Source organism: Hemiscyllium ocellatum, chromosome 12, assembly GCF_020745735.1.
Source record: "Hemiscyllium ocellatum isolate sHemOce1 chromosome 12, sHemOce1.pat.X.cur, whole genome shotgun sequence".
Lineage (NCBI taxonomy): Eukaryota > Metazoa > Chordata > Chondrichthyes > Orectolobiformes > Hemiscylliidae > Hemiscyllium > Hemiscyllium ocellatum.
In genome coordinates, this window is record NC_083412.1 from 68,209,010 (window position 1) to 68,232,876 (window position 23,867).

Below are 23,867 nucleotides of genomic sequence, written 5' to 3' on the forward strand. Positions count from 1 at the left end.
TGAAGCTGTTTATCATTACAATATGTCCTCAAAGCATTTTCAGATTGAAAAGTCATTGTTTACTTGGCAATGAAAAATCAATTGTACTTTTTATTGATTGCATGAGAAATGTACAGTCAACAACGATGCTCCAGTGAGAAAAGTCCTATCATGGTCTTAAGTTGCAACAATATGGAGGAGGCTGTCTTCAGTCTTTGTAGGAGCACATTACTGCAGATGCTAGAATATGTACTGAAAACAAACAAAATGCTGAAAATCACAGTGAGTCAGGCTGCTTCCGTGGAGAGAGAATGAGCTAATGTTTAGGGTCTAGATGACTCTTCACCTGCTCTTCATTTGTTGAATCACAGGTAAGGAGTATTCGAACAGAAGGACATAAATAATAAAGTTTTAATCAGAAAGGGAATCAAGGTTCATAGGGAAAAATCTGGAAAATGGAATTGAATATTATCAGATCAGCCATGGTCTCATTGAATGGTGGAGCAGACTTGATGGGCTTAATGGCTTACATCTTACGTTCCTATAGTAAAGGATGAAATGAAACACAGAATAGGACATTCCCCAACATGGTATGTGGCATGGAGGTCAAATAATTAGGTAAGTTAGAGCTGTTGAGATATCTGGTCCCTTTCAACTACCAAAGCAATTAACCTCGGTGCCTGATGTTCCATGGATGACATTCCTAATCAATTAAGGTCTGTCAGTAAAGACCTCAACCGGGCATCTGATCAGCTGATACCCCAGTGGTGAGAATAGTGGCCGCTTTCCTGACAGGGAAACCTGGGTGGCGTGCTTGGTGTTGTGCTGGGTGTGCAGGGGGAGATGCAGGGACTCGATTTGCCCCAATCTGTAAGCAATTGGGCATCTGGAACAGAGCTGGGAGTGCCTGCTAAGAGCATCAACTGCCCTGACTTGGAAACCTGCTGACTCAGAGTCGCAGAATCAGACAGCACAGAGGCAGACCCTTTGGTCCAACTAGTCCATGCTGACCATGTTCCCAAGCTAAACTAGTCCCACCCACCTGCGCTTGGCTCATATCCCTCCAAATCTTTCCTATTCATGTACATATTCAAATGTCTTTTAAACATTGTAACTATAACACCATCCACCACTAACTCCGGAAGTTCACTTCACACACGAAACATTTAGTAAAACATTGCCCCTCATGTCCTTTCTAAGTCCTTTTTCTCTCACCTTAAAAACATGCCCCCTAATTTTGAATTCCCCCACCTTAGCGAGATGTCCCTTGTTGTTCACTGTATCGATGCCCCTCATGATTTTATAACCTCCTACACTCCAGTGTAGAAATCCCCAGCCTTTCTAGTCCTTTTTTAGTATCTCAAATATTCCATTCCCAGCAACATCCTGGTAAATAATTTCTGAATCCTCTCTAGTTTAATAATATCTTTCCTATAGGAGGGTGACCAGAACTGCACACAGAAAAGATCTCATCAACATCCTGTACAAACTCAACATGGCATTCCAACTCCTACACTCAAAGATCTGAGCAATGAAGGCAAGCATGCTAAAAACCTTCTTAACTACCCTGTCTACCTGTGACTCAAATTTCAAAGAATTATCTGTGCGAACCCCTAAGTCTCCCTGAATGACACACTATCCATGGCCGTACCATTAATTTTATTAGTTCTATTTTTGTTTGTATTAACAAAATGCAATACCTCACCTTTATTCAAACTAAACTCCATCTGCTATTCCTCAGCCCATGGACTCAATTGATCAAGATGTTTTTGTAATCTCAGATAAGCTTCTTCACTATCCACCATACCACCAATTTTGGTGTCTTTCACAAACTTACTAACCATGCCTTCTATATGCTCATCCCAATCATTTAACTAAATAACAAACTAAAGTGGACCCAGTAACAATCTCTGTGGAACACTGCAGATCAAAGACCTCCAGTCAGAAAAACAACCCTCCACCACCATTCTCTGTCTCCTACCATTTAGCCAGTTTTGTATCCAAATGGCAAGCTCACCCTGAAACCTATGTGATCTCATTTTACTAGTTGGTATACGATGAGGAATCTTGTCAAAGTCTTTACTAAAGTCCAAATTAACAATATCTATCAATGTAATCTCAATCTTTTTGGTTACTTTGTTAAAAAACCCAATCAAGTTTGTGGTACACTTTTTTCCTCACACAAAGCCATTCTGACTATCCTTAATCAATTCTTGTATCTCCAAATACATGTTAATTCTATTTGTCATAATCACCCTTAACAATATACCCACCACCAGTGTCAGACTCAGTGGTCTATAGTTTTCAGGCTTCATACAGCTTTTCTTAAAAATGGCACAACATTAGCCACCCTCTACTCCCCCAGCACCTAACCAGATGACACAAGCATGTCTTCTAGGAGCCTGTAATTTCCTCCCTAGCACTTACAATGTCCTGGAATATGCTTTATCTGGTCTTGGAGATATATCCACCTTTATGTTTACTAAAATATCCAGCACTTCCTCTCTGTAATGTGTACTGTTTTCAAAATGTTGGTATTTATTTCCCTGAGTTTCCTAGCCTCTATTTCTTTTTCAACTGTAAAAGCAGTCGAGTCTCATCTCTCCCCTTGACTCCCACCCACCTTGTGTTATGCTGAGAAATCCCACCCTCTCTGGCTGCATAGCTTGGACATCTAGTGGTGATCTCCATGTCCCAGTGGCTACCAGCCTCTGATTGGTCCACAGCTTCTGAGGGTGAGATATCAGCATAGAGGTATCTGATAGGCCAAGAGGTTTGCCTGTCAGCCTTGAGTAGCTGACTGGAACTTTATCCAGTGAGCTTTCATGCTGATGGGGGAAAGGGATTACATTGCTCAAAGACAACCACTACTGCATCTAATGCAGAGAGCACTGAATATCTGCCAATAATAGCAAACCTCTCAAGAACAAGAACAAGGACAAGAACAAGAAAGGATCACATCCCTCCCCAATTGAAAAGTCTTATTCCCAATAATAAGCAAAGTCTGTCATGGCATCAGAAACTAATCATTCAGCCTTTCAAGCCTGTTTGGACATTCAGTTGGGTCATCGATGATTTGACAATCAAATTTATTTTGTCACCTTTCTACCATATTCCTGATAACCGTAACAAACAAAACTTTATCAAGCTCACTCTTTATGGAGACAGAGTTCTAAATTTTACATTATTGTTTTAGTAAAAATACTTCCTGATTTCACCCTTAAAAGGTTAGCATTAGTTTTAAGATCTCGCCCTGGATTCTGCCACCGGAAGAAATAGTTTATTTGCAAATTTGCCACTGCATCCTTTCATTCACCTCTGGTCCTCTCTTTTGAACCTGGAAAATGAACAACTCACACATTGCTATGGATTTGAATCAAATGGACCACGGCTTATGACAGAAATCTGGAAAAAACAGTGGTGATAAATTTCAGCTGATTTGGCTGATTGAGAGTTTTAAAACTGCACTCACCAACTCATAGCTGGTTTTAATGGAGGTAGAGAGGTAGGTTGTGTGAATAATGCGATTGTAGTGTTGTACTTGTGTTGAGCATTGTAATTAGGCTGTGTCTAAGATGTTACCCGAACTCTAACACTGGCTGGCTTCCCTGACCTCGTTCAGACAATTGTCTGAAGGAATCATTACAATCTTTTCCAGCACTACCTGTCAGCCAGCAGGTGCAGAGGTGTATCCTCCACGTTTACCAAAAGACCTGTTAATCCATTAGCGTTCAGATTAACCTGTCTGACCTCACTTTGTCATCTCAATTCCTCTCAGGATAGCCATTTCCTCCCTAGACCCTTCAACTCCACTCGTGATCCGATATTTGCTTTCTACATTTTCCTTCCTCCAAGGACGTGATAACATACAAAATAGGACTAGCAGTAGGCAATTCAATCCTTCAAGTCTCGTCCACCATTTTAAAGGATCATGACTGATCATCCAACTCAGAATCCTGTTCCTAATTTCACCCCATACTCTATGATTCCTTTAGTGCTAAGAACTATATCCACCTCCTTCTTGAGAATATTCAATGTTTTGGCATCAACCACTTTCCCAGGTGGAGAATTCCATAGGCTTACCACTCTGTGTGAAGAAATGTCTCATCACATCATGTTCTGAATGAACCCCCCCCCCCCACAACTCTATGATCACCAACCCTTTACCATCTTGTCTTGTCCGCATATCCAACAATTTTTGGGATTGACTCCCTTCATAAAAGATTACTCCTTTCTGTCCATTAAACACTCCCCCCACCTACACCCTGGAAATTACACTCCCTCCTCTACATCCCCTTGCTGTGATCTGACTGTCCGACATTTTGGATTCTAAAAATATTTGTGTTTCCATTTAACAGGGCTTTAATGACCAAGGAAAAAATCTGAGCTGCCAGGGCAAATATGCTGCTGAAGCAAATTGCAGGCAGGGAGGCTAAAGACCTGCAGCAGGTACATGGAGAAGCCATGATCTCATGTGGCTGGAAGAGGAAGCAGTGAGAGGGATGGTGGAAATTTGATGATGGAGGCAGCTAATGGAAGAAATAAGGCAACTAGTTCAAAGTTTGTGCGAAGATTTGTAGCTCGGGTGCTTGTTGTAGTGGTTCTGTTCGCCGAGCTGGAACTAGTGAAGGATGAGATTACTGTCAATGAAAGCTTGAAATGGGCTTCGGCTATCCCATGGTGGATTTGGATCTGAGACCATACAACAGGCTGATGATTGAACTGTGGAGTCTGCAAGTATCCAGGTGCAAGTTTAGTGTTACTCAAAATAATTACGTTCTCACATAACTTCAGAATATTTCAGCTAAGTACTAGAATCGTGAAGGATTTCAAGGCATTTGGGAGGATTGGTGTAAGGATAGAGAGGGAAAGTGAGGTCTGCAGATGCTGGAGATCAGAGCTGAAAATGTGTTTCTGGAAAAGCACGGCAGGTCAGGCAGCATCCAAGGAACAGGGGAATCGACGTTTCGGGCATGAGCCCTTAAGGGATGCTGCCTGACCTGCTGCGCTTTTCCAGCAACACATTTTCAGCAAGGATAGAGAGGTAGGGTAATCAAAGGTTGTTTTGTTTACAGTAGAGAAAATGCAGAGGATATTTGAAAAAAATGTATTCAAAATCATGAAAGATTTTGATAGAGTAAATAGAAGAAATTGCCAGGGGATTGTAACTACGGAACATTGATTGAAGAGAATTAGTAAAACAAATTGTAAGGAAATTATTTTTGTTCTTGTGCAGCGAGTTGTAAAATTGTGATTTAGAACGCATTCCTTTAAAGCAAAGTGGAAACAAACCTAGTAGTAATATTTAGAAGAAAATTGGAAAAAGGTTTACAGGAATAATGGAAATGTAGGAAAAAACAGGTCAGTAGTGTGGAGAATTGTTAGCAAGCGGAGTAACACCTCTGCTTCTGAATAAGTTCAGTGCCTTCAGACCCTACACTCTGTTCTCCATTCTGATTTGTCTTTTATTCTTTAACACTTTGGGTTAAATTCTCTCACCAGCTGAGTTTACGACAAATGCCTCGCTTTATGGCCCTCGTGGCCTAATGGTTAAGACACTGACCACTGAAGCCATGCTTGGTGGGTTCAAATCCTGTCTGGGGTGAAATGAGCTTTATGGGTAGCATGATGACTCAATGGTTAGCACTGCTGTCTCGCAGCATCAGGGACGTGGGTTTAATTCTACCCTCAGGGGACTGTGTGTGGAGTTTGCACATTCACCCTGTGTCTGTGTGGGTCCAAAGAAGTGCAGGTTAGGTGGATTGGCCATTCTAAATTGCCCATGATGTGCAGGTGAGGTGGATTAGCCATGAGAAGTGTAGGGTTACAGAGATGGGTGGGATACACTTTGGTGGGTTGGTGGGCTGAATGGTCTGCTTTCACAGTGTAAGGATTCTATGATTTTAGGTCATTAGCATCAGAAAAAACAGTCAGCAGTTACTTAGGGTTTAGAGACCATCTGTATAGTTTAAGATAGTCACATAAGTATAATTTATAAGGAAAGTCCTGGATCAGGAGCAGTAGTTTATAGACAGGTAAGCTCTGAAGATAGTATGGCCATGGAATTAGAGGACTTGCCACCTGCAAGAAACTGAACTGTATTCTATTTTTGCAGTAATGTTTAACATATGGTTTATTTAATACCAATATTGCACATAACCATTGTGACGTTAAAATGTATAAATATGCTGTTTTGAGCTGTAAATGGCGGAGTGTCTTGAAGCTTGACTCTGAGGCCTCACCCACATTGCGTTGGTACAAGCTTGAATAAAGAAGTCTGTAAACTACCTCCTGATTGCAGGCTCTTTATGAAATCACATGGGTAAAAAAATCCTCCAACAGATAATCTGAAAATTATTCTGACTGAAAAGATTAGGGTCAATCAAGGATAGTAGTGGAAAGTTGTGGGTGGAGTCAGAGGAGATAGGCGAAGTGCTAAATGAATATTTTTCATCAGTATTCACACTGGAAAAATAAAATGTTGTTAAGGAGAATACTGCAATACAGGCTACTAGTCCAGATGGGATTGAGGTTCACAAGGATGAGGTGTTAGCAATTCTTAAAAGTGTGAAAATAGATAAGTCCCCTGGGTCAAATGGAATTTACCCTAGGATTCTTTGGGAAGTCAGGGAGGAGATTGCAGAGCTTTTGCCTTTGATCTTTATGTCATCATTGTCTACAGGAATAGTGTTGGAAGACTGGTCAAGAAGGGGAGCAGAGACACCACTGATAATTATAGACCAGTGAGCCTTACTTCAGTTGTGGGTAAATTGTTAGAAACGGTTATCAGAGACAGGATTTATAATCATCTCAATAGAAATAATTTGATCAGGGATAGTCAACAGGATTTTGTGAAGGGTAGGCCATGCCTAACAAACCTTATTGAGTTCTTTGAGAAGGTGACCAAACAGGTGGATGAGGGTAAAGTGGTTGATGTGGTGTATATGGATTTCAATAGGTTCCCCACAGTAGACTATTGCACAAAATATGGAGGCATAGGATTGAGGGTGATTTAGTGGTTTGGATAAGAAATTGGCTAGCTGAAAGAAGACAGAGGGTCGTGGTTGATGGGAAATGTTAATTCTGGAGTTCAGTTACTAATGGTGTACAGCAAGGATCTGTTTTGGGGCTACTGCTGTTTGTCATTTTTATAAATGAGCTGGATGAGAGCGTAGAAGGATGGGTTAGTGAATTTGCAGATAACACTAAGGTCAGTAGAGATGTGGATAGTGCCAAAGGATGTTATTGGTCACAGAGGGACATAGCTAAGCTGCAGAGCTGGGCTAAGAGGTGGTAAATAAGAGTTTAATGTGGAAATGTGTGAGGTGATTCACTTTGGAAGGAATAACAGGAATAAAGAGTACTGGGCTAATGGTAAGATTCTTGGTAGTGTAGATGAGCAGAGAGATCTTGGTGTTCATGTACATAGGTCCCTAAAAGTTGCCTGTACTGTGCTGTAATATTCTATGTTCTTTAAATGTGTATCACAAATGAATCAAAACTCTCTCCCCTCTCTCAAGAGTTATTGTCCCATTTATTTTAAATGATCAATAATTCAGCTAAAATATAAGTAAATAATGTTATTTAATAAATTCAGCATTCATACATATCACATTCCTCTTGTAATTGCTGGGCTAATGTGCATAGTGGATAACTCAAAGGCCAGTTTTGAAACTTGCCCGATCCAATGATCAATGAAAAACTGCAACTGTTGGAATACTTTCCTTCTCAATCAATTTGATCAGCTGTTCGGCTGTGTTTTGACAGTAAAGTCTGTCCTAAGAATGATGTACAATACCTCAGCAAGTTCTAATTGAGAAAAAAAATAAAGTTTTTATTTAAACAAAAGCATGAAACCATGTGTTTAAATGTTTAAAATGCACAAAACTGCTCAAGTCTCAAGATTTATGTAACTAATTCATGGTTTTTATAAAAAATAAATTGTAACAAGATCAGTATTAGGCACATGGATTTAAACTTAAAAAATACATTTTTGTAGAATCTATCTTAATTGTTTTATGGAGTCATAGAGATGTACAGCATGGAAACAGATCCTTTGGTCCAACTCGACCATGCCGACCAGATATTCCAACCCAATCTAGTTCCACATGCCAGCACCTGGCTCGTATCCTTCCAAAGCCTTCCTATTCATATACCTATCCAAATGCCTTTTAAATGTTGCAATTGTACCAGCCTCCACCACTTCCTCTGGCAGCTCATTCCATAGATGTACCTCCTTCTGCATGAAAAAGTTGCCCCTTATGTCTCTTTTATATCTTCCCCTCTCACTCTAAACCTATGCCCTCTAGTTCTGGACTCCTCCACCCCAGGGAAAAGACATTGTCTATTTACCATATCCACTGCCCTCATAATTTTGTAAACCTCTATAAGGTCACCCCTCAGCCTCCGATACTCCAGGGAAAACAGCCCCAGCCTGTTCAGCCTCTCCCTATAACTCGAATCCTTCAACCCTGGCAACATCCTTGAAAATCCTTTCTGAACCTTTTCAAGTTTCACAATATCTTTCCGATAGGAAGGAGACCAGAATTGCATGCAATATTCCAACAGTGTCTAACCAATATCCTGTACAGTCGCAACATGACCTCCCAACTCCTGTACTCAATACTCTGACCAATAAAGGAAAGCATACCAAATGCCTTCTTCACTATCCTATATACCTGTGACTCCACTTCCAAGGAGCTATCAACCTGCACTCCAAGTTCTCTTTGTTCAGCAACACTCCCTAGGACCTTACGTCAAGTGTATAAGTCCTGCTAAGATTTGCTTTCCCAAAATGCAGCACCTCGCATTTATCTGAATTAAACTCCATCTGCCACTTCTCAGCCCATTGGCCCATCTGATCTGGTTCTTGTTGTAATCTGAGGTAATTTACTTCGCTGTCCACTACTCCTCCAGTTTTGGTGTCATCTGCAAACTTACTAAATGTGCCTCTTATGCTCGCATCCAAATCATTTATATAAATGACGAAAAGTAGAGGACCCAGTACCGATCCTTGAGGCACTCCACTGGTCACAGGCCTCCAGTCTGAAAAACATACCTCCACCACCACCCTCTGTCTTCTACCTTTGAGCCAGTTCTGTAACCAAATGGTTAGTTCTCCCTGAATTCAATGAGATCTAACCTTGCCCACCAGTCTCCCATGGGGAACCTTGTCAAACTGAAGTCCATAGAGATCACATCTACCACTCTGCCCTCATTAATCCTCTTTGTTACTTCAAGTTTGTGAGACATGATTTCCTATGCACAAAGCCATGTTGACTATCCCTAATGAGTCCTTGCCTTTCCAAATACATGTACATCCTGTCCCTCAGGATTCCTTCCAACACATTGCCCACTGCTGACATCAGGCTCACTGGTCAATAGTTCCTTGGCTTGTCCTTACCAACTTTCTTAAACAGTGGCACCACATTAGCCTACCTCCAGTCTTCTGACACCTCATCTGTGACTATCGATGATACAAATATCTCAGGAAGAGGTCCAGTAGTCACTTCCTTAGCTTCCCAAAGAGTTCTAGGGTACACCTGATCAGGTCCTGGGGATTTATCCACTTTTATGCGTTTCAAGATATCCAGCATTTCCTCCTCCGTAATATGGACAGTTAAATTAAACATGGTACTCAAATTCTTAATTAACTGAGTAAATGAATATGTAGACACATTAAATTGTATTTTATTAGTATACTTAAGTGCCATCTACACCAATTACATAATTTGTTCAAATAGAAAACCTTTAGTTTGGAATTCATGGCAATAATTTATACTTTCTTACCTGGTGTAGGTGAAGGACGTACAATGACATAATTTCGACCTTTGGGCAGTATGGGCTTTTTGATGTTTACTTTACTGAAAATATAATACATTTGTTACATGTTAAGCCAGTGCATCATTTAACTATTAACAAGTAGAGTTTGAAATGTACAAAGTTTAAAATTATATATAGGAGTGAATGTTTACAGTGGTTCTCATTGTCAAATAGGTCAAAAGAGTTGAGGAAATAGCACAAAAGTGTATCCGCTGCATTTTATTCAGACATTTTTTCAGCCTTTCCACCACCACTCCAATGGATGAGCAGGAGGCCCATTACAAAAATTCATATCGACTTACTGAAGGTATAAAAGAATCTCTCTCTCAATTTAAAGCAGAAATTTCAGAAATTATGATTCTAGTGCACTTTTGAAACGTATGCGGGTAGATTTTTAAGATTTGACCAGAGTTTTAAGTCAACCCACAAAGTTATAGAAGTTATGTGATGCTTATTTTCATTGCAGTTAATTAGATGTAAAATTAGAAGACTTCATAATGATCTGGTCATTCATCTACCAGGTTTACCCTTCAATCAATAATTTTAAAATCTCTTTTAGCTTAACTTTCATATTGTTAAGTCGTGCAGCATTTTAAAACAAATTGATAGATGAACTATGCAAAATAGCTGCATAATTTTACCCAGTGAGTCGCTGAGTCACAGAAACCAGAAACATCAATGAAATAACTGCACAGAGGCCAACATCCTTTCACCAAATCACCTTTTATATACATGTACACAGTACAAAGACTCCAGCTAAATCAGAGCCAGTACCTAGAGTGAAGAGAATATATCTATTTATATCTGTCATCCAGAATTCCCTGACTGGCCCAGGTTAACAGCCCCAATCAGGGATCTCATACTCAACAAGGTCCATCTGGCCAACCTTGTGCCAATCACAACAATCAAGTCTGGTGTTATATCCATACTGAGTTCACCGAAGCCAGTGAACCCTGCTGGCAGTGTACCAATTTAGGATATTGTGGGAAGTGCAAATCAGCCTCAGCTATACTGTTCCAGAAAGCCAATAGGTTGTGTATAAGTACCATTATATCTGAATGATCACATCATTAAGTTGGACAAAATATATGCACATATGAGAGAGACCAGTGCCTATAGAATTGTAATTAGGGAAATATGTTCTGGGATGATCCTTTTACCAGAGTGCTGAGGGTCTGTGAGGAAGGATAGACAGTTGATAAGACAAAGTTGCAGTCAGTGTGATGGGTTGAAGTGTGTCTGTTTTAGCACAAGAAGTGTCAAGAATAAGGGTGATGAACTTAGAGCATGGATCAGTACTTGGAGCTACGGTATTGTGGCCATTACAGAGATTTGGACATCACGGGGATGGGAATGGTTGATGGATGTTCTAGAGTTTAGATATTTCAAAAGGAATAGGGAGGGAGATATAAGAAGTGGGGGAGCGGCATTGCTAATCAGGCCTAGTATCACAGCTGCAGAAAGAGAGGTTGTTGAGGAGGGTTTGTCTACAGAGTCAGTATGGGTGGAAGTCAGAAATAGGAAAGAAGCAGTCACTTTTTTGGGGGTTTTCTGTAGACCCCTAATAGCAATAGAGACACGGAGGAACAGATTGAGAGGCAGATTTTGGAAAGTAACAGAGGTTTGTCAACATGGGTGACTTCAACTTCACTAATATTGATTGGAACCTCCTTAGTGCAAATGGTTTGGATGGAGCAGATTTTTTCAGGTGTATCTGGGAAGGATTCCTGACTCAGTATGTAGATAGACCGACTAGAGGGGAGGCCATATTGGACTTGGTACTTGACAATAAACCAGGTCAGGTGTCAGATCACTTGGAGGGAGAGTATTTCAGTGGTAGTGATCATAACTCCCTGGCCTTTGCTACAGTCATGGAGAGAAACAGGAGCAGACAGCGTGAGGAAGTACGTAACTGGGGAAGGGGGAATTACAATGCTATTAAGCAGGAATAGTGAAGTATAAATTGAAACAAATGCTCTCAAGGAAATGCTTGACAGAAATGTGGAAGTTGTTCAGGGAGCACTTGCTGCGAGTGCTGGATAGGTTTGTCCCACTGAGGCAAGGAAGGGATAATAGGATGAAGGAGCCTTGGATATCAAGAGATGTGGAACATCTCGACAAGAGGAAGGAGGAAGCTTACTTAAGGTTGAGGAAGCAAGGATCAGATAGGGCTCTATAGGGATCAAAGGTTGACAGGAGGGAACTGAAGAATGGAATTAGGAGAGCTAGATAGGGGCATGAAAAATCTTTAGTGGGCAGGATTATGGAAAACCGTGAGGTGTTCTACACTTATGTGAGGAACAAGAGGATGGCCAGAGTGAGGGTAGGACTGATCAGCGATCTTAGAGGAAGCTTATGTCTGGAGTCAGAGGAGGTAGGAGAGATACTTATGAATATTTTGCTTCAGTATTCACTCCTGAGAGAGACATTGTTGTTTGTCAGAACAGTGTGAAACATGCTGACATATTTGAATAGGTTGCTGTTAAGAATGAGGATATGCTGGAAATTTTGAAAAACATGAAGATTGATAAGTCCCCTGGGCCAGATGGAATATTACTACAGGAAGAAAGGGAAGAGATTGCTGCGATTTTGGCGATGATCTTTGTGTCCTTACTATCCACTGGAGTATTACCATATGATTGGAGGGTGGCAAATGTTATTCCCTTGTTCAAGAAAGGGAATAGGAATAACCCTGGGAATTACAGATCAGTCAGTCTTATGTTGATGGTGGACAAATTATTGGAAAGGATTCTGGGAAACAGGATTTATGATTATTTGGAGAAGCATAACTTGTTTAGAGATATCAACTTGGGTTTGTGAGGGGCAGATCATGCCTCACAAGCCTTATTGAATTTTTTGAGGATGCGACAAAACACACTGATGAAGGTAGAGTAGTGGATGCTGTGTATGTGGACTTTAGCAAGGCATTTGATAGATTCTCCATTGTAGGATGATTCAGAAAGTAAAGACGAAAGATGTATGGGATACAGGGAAATTTGGTTGTCTGGATATAGAATTGGCTGTCCCATAGAGTACAGAGTGTGGTAGTAGATGGAAAGTATTTAGCCCGGAGCTCAGTGATCAGTGGTGTTCTGCAGGAACCTGTGCTGAGACGTCTGCTATTTTAATTTTTATAAATGACTTGGATGAGGAAGTGGGAGGGTGGGTTAGTAAGTTTTCCGATGACATGAAGAATAGTGGATAGTGTAGAATTCTGTTGTAGGTTGCAACGGGACCTTGACAGGATGTAGAGCTGGGCTGAGAAGTGGCAGCTGGAATTCAACCTGGAAAATTGTGAAGTGATTAGTTTTGGAAGGTTGAATTTAAATAGATTAGAGGGTTAAAGGCAGGATTCTTGGCAGCGTGGAGGAACAGAGGAATCTTGGGGTCCATGTCCATAGATCCCTCAACATTATCATCCAAGTTGATAGAAGGCATATGCTGTGTTGGCTTTCATTAGCTAGGGGATTGAGTTTAAGAGCTGTGAGGTTATGCTGCAGCTCTGTGGGCGGCACGGTGGCGCAGTGGTTAGCACTGCTGCCTCACAGCACCAGAGACCCAGGTTCAATTCCTGACTCAGTTTGTGGAGTTTGCATGTTCTCCCTGTGTCTGCGTGGGTTTTCTCTGGGTGCTCCGGTTTCCTCCCACAGTCCAAAGATGTGCAAGTCAGGTGAATTGGCCATGCTAAATTGCCCGTAGTGTTAGGTAAAGAGTGGGTTGCGCTTCAGCGGGTCGGTGTGGACTTGATGGGCCGAACGGCCTGTTTCCACACTGTAATCTAATCTAATCTTCTCTATAAGGCCCTGGTTAGACCACAGTTGGAATATTGTGTTTAGTTCTGGCTGCTTCATTATAGGAAGGATGTGAAAGTTTTCAAGAAAGTGCAGAAGAGGTTCACCAGGCTGCTGCTCGGAATGGAGGGCATGTCTTATGAAGAAAGGTTGAGGGAGATAGGGCTTTTCTCATTGGAGTGAAGAAGATGAGAGGTGACTTGATAGATGTGTACAAGATGTTGAGAGACATGGGTGGAGTGAATAGCTAGAGACTTTTTCCCAAGGCAGAAATGGCTATCATAAGGGGGTGTAATTTTAAGGTGATTGGAGGAAGGTTTAGGGGAGAGGTCCGAAGTATGTTCTTTACATAGAGAGTGGTGGGTGCGTGGAATGCACTGCCAGCAGTGGTAGTAGAGTCAGATACATTAGGGATATTGAAATGACAATTGGATAGACACATGGAAGATAGTAAAATGTAGGGTATGTAGGTTAATTTCATCTTAGAGTAGGATAAAAGGTCAACACAACATCAAAGGCTGAAGGGCCTTTACTGTTCTATGTTCTATGTAAAACGTTTTTTGAATTGCGTCAAATGGTTCAATAATCTCCGGTGCATGTCGTTACAAGATTTTTTTTGTTATTTGTGGGACGTAGGTGTTGCTGACTTGGACAGCATTTATTGTCTATTGTAAGTTGCCTTCGACAAGCTGGTGGTGAGTCACAGTCCATGTGCTGTAGGTAGACCCACAATGCTATTAGGGAGGGAATTCCGGGAGTTTGACCTAATGACACTAAATGACCAGCGATATAGTTCTAAGGCAGGATCATGAATGGTTTGGAGGGGAACGTGCTGGTGATGATGCTAATCAAGCTGACTGCATTGTCCTGGATGGTGTCACTTTTCTTGATTGTGGACTGATGCTGCATTCATCCAGGTAAGTGGGGAGTATTCCATCACTCTCCGAGCTTATGCCTTCCTGATGGTGGAGAGCTTTGCAGAGTCAGGAAGTGAGTTACTCATTTCATTATTCTTTGCATCTGACTCTCTCTTGTAGACATTATATTTATTAGATTAGTCCAGTTGGGTTTCTGGTTAATTGTAATACCCAGGATATTGATAGTGGAGGATTCAATGATGATAACACCATTGAATGAGAGGTGCAAGTGATTAGATTATCTATTATTGGAGGTGGTCATTGCCTGGCATTTGTGTGCCACAGTGGCTCAGTGGTTAGCACTGCTGCCTCATGGCACCAGGAACCTGGGTTTGATTCCCATGTCGGGCGACTGTCTGTGTGGAGTTTGCACATTCTCCCCGTGTTTGCGTGGGTTTCCTCCAGGTGCTCTGGTTTCCTCCCACAGTCCAAAGATGTGCAGGTTAGGTGGATTGGTCATGCTGAATTGCCCATAGTGTTAGGTGCATTAGTCAAGGGTAAATAGGGGGAATGGGTCTGGGTGGATTACTCTTTGGAAGGTCAGTGTGGACTACTTGGGCCAAAGGGCCTTCCCACACTGTAGAGAATCTAATCTAATCTAATCTCCCCGTGCCTACATGGGTTTCCTCCACGTTCTTCAGTTTCCTGACACCATCCAAAGATGTGCAGGTTAGGTGAATTGGCCATGCTAAATTGCTCATAGTGTTCACGAACGTATAGGTTAGGCGCGTTAGTCAGAGTAAAACATACGGCAACAGGGTAGTGGAATGGGTCTGGGTGGGTTACGCTTCAGAGTATTGGTGTGGACTGTTTTCACATTCTAGGGATTCTATGATTTTCAGTCCTAGATTGCATACTTTCCAGGTCTTGTGACATTTGAACATTGACTGCTTCAGTGCCTGAGGAGTCATGAATGGTGCTGAACATTGTGCAATCATTAGTGAACATCCTCACTTCTGACCTTATGATGGAGGGAAGGTGATTGATGAAGCAGCTGAAGATGGTTGGGCCACGGACACTACCTTGAAGATCTCCTGTAGTTAAGATGACTGACCTCCAAGAACAGTGATCATTTCCAGTTTACCAGCTATGACTCCGACCAATGGAGTGTTTTCTCCAATTCACATTACTGGACGTCATTGACACCACATTTGGTTAAATGTGGCATAAATGTCAAGGGCAGTGTCACAAAGCTAGTTCTTTTTTTTCTAAAAGCTGTTCCTTGGCTCAAGGATATTCTGTTCTTGATTTTTTTCAGAGGTGTAATAAACCAGGCTGGGGTCTGATCAGACTGGTTTGGTACAGGGATGAAAAGGATTTTAAGAGGCTTTTTGTTTATATGTAAACAGATGAGACTTCAGGCCAAAGTGGTCATATTTTAGAAGTGACCTGTATAATGAAAGGGGAGTGGTCTGCTCTCCAGCTGAGCTGAGCAGTTTAGTTCAGTCCAGAACTAGTTAGGAGTTCAACAGTGAGCTGTGTGGACACAAACTCTCTTTATCTCTCTTCCCTTCTAACATCAACCTGCAAGAATATATTCCATTCATTTATACTGGTTTCTAATGGGGTTTGCTTATTGGGACTGTTGTGTGTATTTGGCACAACATAATTAAGTCTAGTTTGGATAGATTGAGTTCCCTAGGGGTTCATTACTCTGTTCTTCATGTTTAATTGTGTAATTTTTGAATAATTTTTTGTCTGTTTTATACCTGGTTGTCAATCTAGCTAACTTATCCTGGGTAATTTTTCATTGTACACTTACAGAAACACATTGCAAAGTTATGGTCTGGACTGCCTGCTTAAGAATGTTTTGAGTGGTCTGGCTTAGTCCATAACAAATTAGGGGCTGGTTGTGGGATTTTGAACAGTGAGTGGTAGTTGCTAGTGTCTTTATTTTGGGTGTTGGCTTGGTTGGGTAAGACAAAACTTGGGATAGTAATGGCTCTTTGAGTCACCAAAGGTTTTCTGGATGTGGTAACTTTGGAAGTGTTGCAAAAAGTGAACAAGACCAAGCTGCAGGAATTGGCAGAGATGCTGGAATTGGAACTGCCTGCTTCTGTGAGGAAAGGAGAGATAATTATAGCAGTAGCTCAGAATTTAAATTTGCTAGGGAAACCATCAGAATCTGTAGAGATGTCAAGAATCTCCGTGCAAATGAAGCAGCTTGAGTTAGAGGCAAGAGGTAAGAAAAGGGCAGCAGAAATGAAATAGTGTGTGTTACAATTAAAAACAGAAGAGAGGGAAAAAGAGAGAGCAGCAGAACAGGGAGAAAAAGAGAAAGCAGCGGAACAGAGGGAAAAATAGAGCAGAGAAAAATAAAGAAAGAGTTTTTGAATTTCAAAAACTGACACTTAAAAACAAAGGTCAGCTTAAAAGCTGGAGAGAAAGGCTGAGGGTAGGCTTAGTGAGGAAGACAGTGAGGATAAGCAAGCCTCTGATCATCAGAAGCCTCATGAGATACTGTTTAAGTATATTCAAGCATTGCCTAAATTTGAAGAGAAGATGTGGAAGCCTTTTTCCATATGCAGTGGCCTGTGGCAATGTGGGTTTTGTTGATCCAAGCGAAACTTGTAGGTAGTGCTGGTGAGGTATTTGCATACTATCAGAGGAGGTATCTGGGGAGTATGAGGTGCTGAAAGAAGCCATTTTAAGTGCATATGAACTTGTACCAGAAACCTAATGGCAATGTTTCAGGAATCTCAGGAGGGACCCTGGTCAAACCTATATTGAGTTTGAAAAGATCAAACAGAGTAATTTTAATAGATGGATAAGAGCTTTAAAAATCAAGCAAACCTATGATGCCCTAAGAGAGATAATTATTTGGGGGGAATTCAAAAAATTCATTGCCTGAAGTAGTGTGAAGTCATGTGGAAGAGCAGAGACTTAAAACAACAAGGTTAGCAGCTGAGGTGGCTGATGACTATGAGCTGGTCCATAAAACACAGCTTGGCTTCCAGCGTCAATTTCAGTCCATGAGGGATAGAAATTGGGGCAAAGAGAAATCCTCACAAGGAAAGAGAAAGGTAGATCTCAGTGAACATCATCAGGATAACTTACAACAGGGTAAAAAAGAAACCCTTGAGGGGGACAAAGAAGTTAAAAAGCTTCAGTATTTTCAGTCTAATAAAGTGGGCCACACAAAGCCACAGTGTTGGTGGGCTAGGAGACAGCCAGATCTAGGAAAACAGGACAAGTCTGGAATTTTTGTTGGACTAGTAACAAAAAGCACAAGGGAAGTTAGACAATTGCTTCAGCGTGCACAAGGTGATCAGAGGCTGATTAAGGAGGAAGTGCTAGATCTGCTTAAAAATGTACATGCAAGAGTAAAGTTTATTCACATATGCCAAGAATAGTAGGTAAGGACATTAAAATATTAAGGGACACAGGATTCTCTCAGCTGAAAGAGGAGGAGATATGAACTCCTGTGAGACTGCTACCAGAAAAGGTACTGGCAACAAGAATTCATGGTGAGGTAAAAAGTGCTCAATTATGTAAAGTGAAGCTAGAGAGTCCAAAAAAAAGTGGAGAATCTGTGGTAGGGGTTCTGGACAAACTCTCAGCTCCAGGAATACAGTTTGTCCTTGCAAATGATATAGCTGATTCACCAGGCTGCCTACTCTAGTTCAAAAGTCAGTGGAGATGCAGGCAACTGAAGACTTGGAGAATGTTTATCCAGGAATTTTCCCTGATTGTGTGATCACAAGATCATAGTGGCACAAGCTGAAGCAGGAGAGATCAAAAGGCACAGATAAGGAAGCTGACATAGGGTTATCCGAAAGTTTTTTTGATCAGATAAGTGGAACAGAGAAGGAGCAAATAGATAAGCATGCCAGTATCTTTAACACTGCTAAACTGATTGAATTACAACAGAAAGATGTGAACATAAAACAATCATATCAAAAAGCATTTACAGAGAAAGAAAGTGAATGCATTTCTGTGTGTTATTACTTAACAAATGATGTCTTAATGAGGAAATGGAGACACTCACATATCAAAGCAGATGTGAAATGGACAGGAATTTATCAAATTGTTTTGCCAGAAGGGTATAGATGGGAGGTGCTGCAAGTGGCACTGAACGACCACTTGGAGGTCATTTAGGGGTGACAAAAACACTGGCTAAAATACAGAGACATTTTTACTGGCCTGGACTACACAAAGATGTAGTTCAACTTTGCCAGACACGTCATACATATCAGTTAATCGGAAAACCATAGGCAGTAATAAAACCTGCACCTTTAATACCTATTCCAATATTTGAGGAACCTTTCACAAGGGTTTTGATTGGTTGCATAGGTCCGCTACCTCAAACAAAAAGTGGGAATATGTATTTATGAACAATAATGGATGTATCAACTAGATTTCCAGAGGCAATCCCATTATGCAACATCACTACAAAACGGGTTGTAGAAGAATTACTTAATTTTTTTACTAGCTATGGACTTGCAGTAAAGAGCCAGTCAGATCAAGGATCAAACTTCACATACAAACTATTCAAGAAGGTTGTGGATAACTTGTGAATAAAGCAATTCAAATCTACTGCTTACCATCCAGAATCACAGAGAGTGCTAGAGAGATGACATCAAACACTGAAGACCATGTTGTGAGCTTATGGTCAGGACTATCCAGGTAATTGGGATAAGGGAGGTCCGTTTGTACTTTTCGTGATCAGAGATGCACCGAATGAATCAAATTCAGTCCCTTTGAAAGAACTTTTGGGCATGAAGTAAGAGGACCGTTAAAATTGATTAAGGAGAAATTAATAAGTCAGAATTCAGAGACCACCCATTTGGATAATGTGTCAAATTTTAGAGAACCATTAAATATAGCTGTAGAGTTAGCTGGACAGCATGGTCCAAGATGGAGTAATTGAAGTGAATTACAGTGACTGGAGCTCACCCATAGTCATGGTACCAAAACCAGATGGTACCCAACTGTTATGTGTGGACAACTGCGCAGTCAACGCCATTACAAAGACTGATGTATATTCAATTCCAACTGGAGTACTGTGTCAAAAAAGTGGGACAAGCAGCTTATGTTTCTAAGTTGGATTTGCTCAGAGGTTACTGACAAGTACCTCTGCCAGTGAGAGCAAAGACAATTTTGGCTTTTGTAATGCCAAATGGACTATATCAGTTTAAAGTCATGCCACTTGGTATGAAAAATGTCCCAGCCACACTTCAGAGTCTGACTAATAAGGTCATTGCTGGATTACCCAACTGTGTGGTGCATATTGATGACCTGGTGATTTTTAGTCATTCATGGAAGGAACCTTTACAACATTTATCAGACTTGTTCAATCGACTTTGGAAGACAGGCTTGGTGGTGAACCAAGCTAAAAGTGAATTTGCCAAAGCCCAAGTCACCTTCCTGGGCCATTTTATTGGACACGAACAAATGGCCCCACGGGATGCAAAAGCGTAAGTAATTGGGGCATTCCCACACCGTCAATGAAGAAAGAAGTACTGCTGTTCCTGGGATTGAGTGGATTTTACAGAATGTTTGTGCTGAACTTTAGCAGTGTGGTTGCTCCAATCACTGAATTGTTAAAAGAGGGCAAGAAGATTAAGTGGACAGGAAACTGTCAAAAGGCATTTGACAGCCTACAAACAGTGTTAACCATTGCCCCAGTATTAGCCACACTGGATTACAAAAAGCCTTTCAAGGTGGCTATTGATGCCATTGATGTGGGTGTCGGTGCGGTGCTCCTGCAGGAGGATGACGAGGGGATAGAAAAACCCATTGGGTATTTTTCTAAGAAGCTGAACGTTCATCAACAGAAATATTCAATGGTGGAGAAAGTGACTTTAAGCAACATTTCGGTGTTTATATTACCAGCAATGCATCTGAGACAATCATGCACACCGATTATAACCCATTGACATTTATGGAGAAATTTAAGGATAAAAATGCCAGACTGTTTAGATGGAGTTTGTTGTTACAACCATTCAATTTAACAGTTGTGCATGTGGCAAGTCACAAAACTGTGATTACCAATGCATTGTTGAGACTCAAATAAGGTACAGGGGTGTTTGGTGGCGAGTGTGCTACGGCTTGAATTTGCATGTAGTTGTGCTTGTTTGCATGTTTATAGTTCGTATAATGTACTATACTACTAGTACTAGTAATATAGAACTATAGTAGTATAATGGAAATATACTGAAAATGTGTTGCTGGTTAAAGCACAGCAGGTTAGGCAGCATCCAAGGAACAGGAAATTCAACGTTTCGGGCCAGAGCCCATCATCAGGAATGGAAATATACTACTATAGTTCAGTTAGTTATAGTTAGTTCAGACTACTAACAGGGATTTGAAAGGTTAAAAATGAAGCCATATTTTGGTATTGATGGTTCATTTTATTTCAGGGGAGTTGGTGCCACTAAGTTAGCCCTTTTTTTTAACTAAAAGCTATTCCTTGGCTCAAGGATACTCTGTCCTTAATTTTTTTCCAGAGGGGTAATAAACCAGGCTGGGCTCTGACCAGACTGGTTAGGTACAGAGATGAAAAGGATTTTGAGAGGCTTTTTGTTTAAATGTAAGCAGATTAGATTTCAGGCTAAAGTGGTAATAAGTGGTAAACTGTATAAAGAAAAGGGAATGGTCAGCTCTTTAGCTGAGCTGAACAGTTTAGTTCAGTCCAGTAGTTTGGATTTCAACAGTGAGCTGTGTGGAAATAAATTCTCTCTCTCTCTCTGCCCTTCTAACTTCAACCTGTAAGTATCTGTTCCATTCATCTATACTGGTTTCTAATAGTTTTTGCTTATTGGGACTGTTGTGTGGAATTGGAACAGAATAGTTAAGTCTCGTTTGGATAGACTGAGTTCTGTAGGGGTTCTTTATTATATTCTTTGTGTTTCATTGTGTAATTTTGTGAATAAATTTTTGTCTGTTTTAATCCTGGTAGTCAACCTTGCTAACTTGCTCTGGGTAATTTTCACTATACACTTATCGAAACAAATTGCAAAGTTACGGTTTGGGGCTGCCTGCTTAAGAATGTTTTGGGTGGTCTGGCCTAGTCCATAGCAGCTGTTACCCTCACTTCAACCCTGGATTTCAGTTCTTTTATTTATCTTTGAACCAAGACTATAATGAGATCAGGAGTTGAATGGCCCTGATGGAACTCAAACTGGGCATCACTGAACATTTTATTGCTAAGTAAATGCTGCTTGATAGCGCTGCTGATGACACCTCCCATCCCTTTACTAATTGAGTGGAGACTAATGTGGTGGTAATTAGCTGGATTGGATTTGTCCTGGCATGTTCTTATTCATTCTTCATTGATTCAGGATTTATCCCTAGCTTGACAGCAATGGTAAAGTGGGGATATGGCAGGACAAAATGTTACAGATTGTGTTGGAGCACATTTCTGCTGCTGATGGCCTACTGTGCCTTATGGATGTTCAGTATTGTGTAGCCATATTGATTTGAAGTCTTTACCATTGAGAACAGCCATAATACTACATTACACCATGTAAGATATTTTCAATGTGAAACAAGGACTGTGTGATGATCACTTTTTCTGATACTGTCATGGAACAATCCATCTGCAATGGACAGATAATGAAGATGAGGTTAAGTATGTCTTTCTCTCTTGATGGCTCCCTCACCATCTGCCGTCTGGCAGCTGTCTGGCAGCTGTATGCTGTAAGGTTCCTACCAACTTGGTCAGTAGTGCTGCTGCCAAGCTATTACTGGATATTGAAATTCCCCAAGCAGAGTACATTCTGTACCCTTACCACCCTAGTGATGCCTCTGTTCAAGATGGGGGAGTACTGATTCATCAACTAAGAGAAGCTGGTCTTTGGTAATCAGTAGGAAGTTTCCTTGCCCATGTTTTGGCATCATCAGGCTTGATGGTGTCGGAAATCAATGCTCAGGGCTCCCAGGACATCTCCCTCCATAGACACAACTATGCTGCCAACTCTGCTGGGCCTGTCCAGCTGGTGAAATAGCACATATCCAGAGATGGTGATGGTGGTCATCCAGACCATTGTTTTCCCTTCTGACCACTAAAATTACCCAAAAGGACAACAGATATTGCTGTAAATTTGCACCAGTTCACACTGTTTTGCCTGGATTGTATTGCAAACTGAATGGTATGCAGGGAGATTTTAACAATTCAACATCAAAGGCACAATCATAGGATCCCTACAGTGTGAAAGCAGGCCATTCAGCCCTTTGAGTTCACACTGACCTTCCAAAGAACACCCTCCCCTTTCCCTGAGACCCTGCATTTCCCATGGCTAATCCACACATCCTTGATCAATTTAGCATGTCCAATCTGCATAACCTACACATCTTTGGACTGTGGGAGGAAACTAGAGCATTCAGGGGAAACCCACACAGGGAGAACATGCAAATTCAACAAAGACCTACACACGAGGTTGGAATTGAACCTGTCTCCCTGGCTTTACAAGGCAGAATGCTAACCACTGAGCCACCATGCCATCCCAAGTTTATGTTTCAAATCTCTGGGCATCAATATCAAGATATCATCAGGTAGCTGGGGAAAGAGTGATATCAAAAAATAAATTTCCATTTAAATCTTAAGTGAAAGTTGACATTCGTGGAAAAGAGTACAAGGCTGGAAACATGATGCATTGACTTTTTAAGGTTGTTCTCACTTTAAACTTTTTGTGCTGTCCACCCTATAATGAGTGGAGAAGGAACCCGAGACACTACACGTGTAGTGCCTCCCACCCTCCCTCCTCCTCTAAGCTAAAAAAAAGGACTCAGTCAGCTGAACAGGTAAGCTACTTAGTGTTCTTGTTTTGGAGACTAAATGTAGAGTTATGGCAGCGCAGGCAGTGGAATGTTCCTCCTGCAGGGTGTTTGAGATAGGGGTGACCACCGATGCTCCTGTCAACTTCATCTGCAGGAAGTGCAGCCAGCTCCAGCTCCTCACAGACCGCGTTAGGGAACTGGAGCTGGAGTTGGATGAACTCAGGATCATTCGAGAGGCTGAGAGAGTGATAGATAGAAGCTACAGGGACATAGTTACGCCAGAGAACAGAGGTAGCTGGGTAACAGTTAGAGGTGGGAAGTGGAGGAAACAGGCAGTGCAGGGATCCTCTGTGGTCGATCCCCTCAACAATAAGTATACCGCTTTGGATACTATTGGGGAGGATGGCCTAGCAGGGGTAAGCTGCAGTGACCGGGTCTCTGGCACGAGGTCCGGCTCTGAGGCTCAGAAGGGAAACGGGGAGAGGAAGAGAGCGCTAGTTATAGGAGACTCTATAGTTAAAGGGACAGACAGGCGGTTCTGTGGACATGGGGAGGACTCTCGGTTGGTTTGTTGCTTCGCGGGTGCCAGGGTCCGAGATGTCTCGGACCATGTCTTCAGAATCCTTAAGGGGGAGGG

The 23,867-nt window shown here is 41.4% G+C and overlaps 1 protein-coding gene across 1 annotated transcript in view; it reads right to left on the reverse strand.

Moving 5' to 3' along the window:
- The window catches only part of LOC132820602 (NXPE family member 3-like), a 46,818-nt gene that overhangs the window by 5,892 nt on the left and 17,059 nt on the right, over window positions 1-23,867 (reverse strand). Inside the window, exons 3-4 of the mRNA XM_060832806.1 lie at window positions 9,787-9,842; window positions 9,184-9,212 (exon numbers count right to left, since the gene is read on the reverse strand). Coding sequence (XP_060688789.1) covers window positions 9,184-9,212; window positions 9,787-9,842 — 85 coding nt within the window. The remainder of the gene's footprint in view (window positions 1-9,183; window positions 9,213-9,786; window positions 9,843-23,867) is intronic.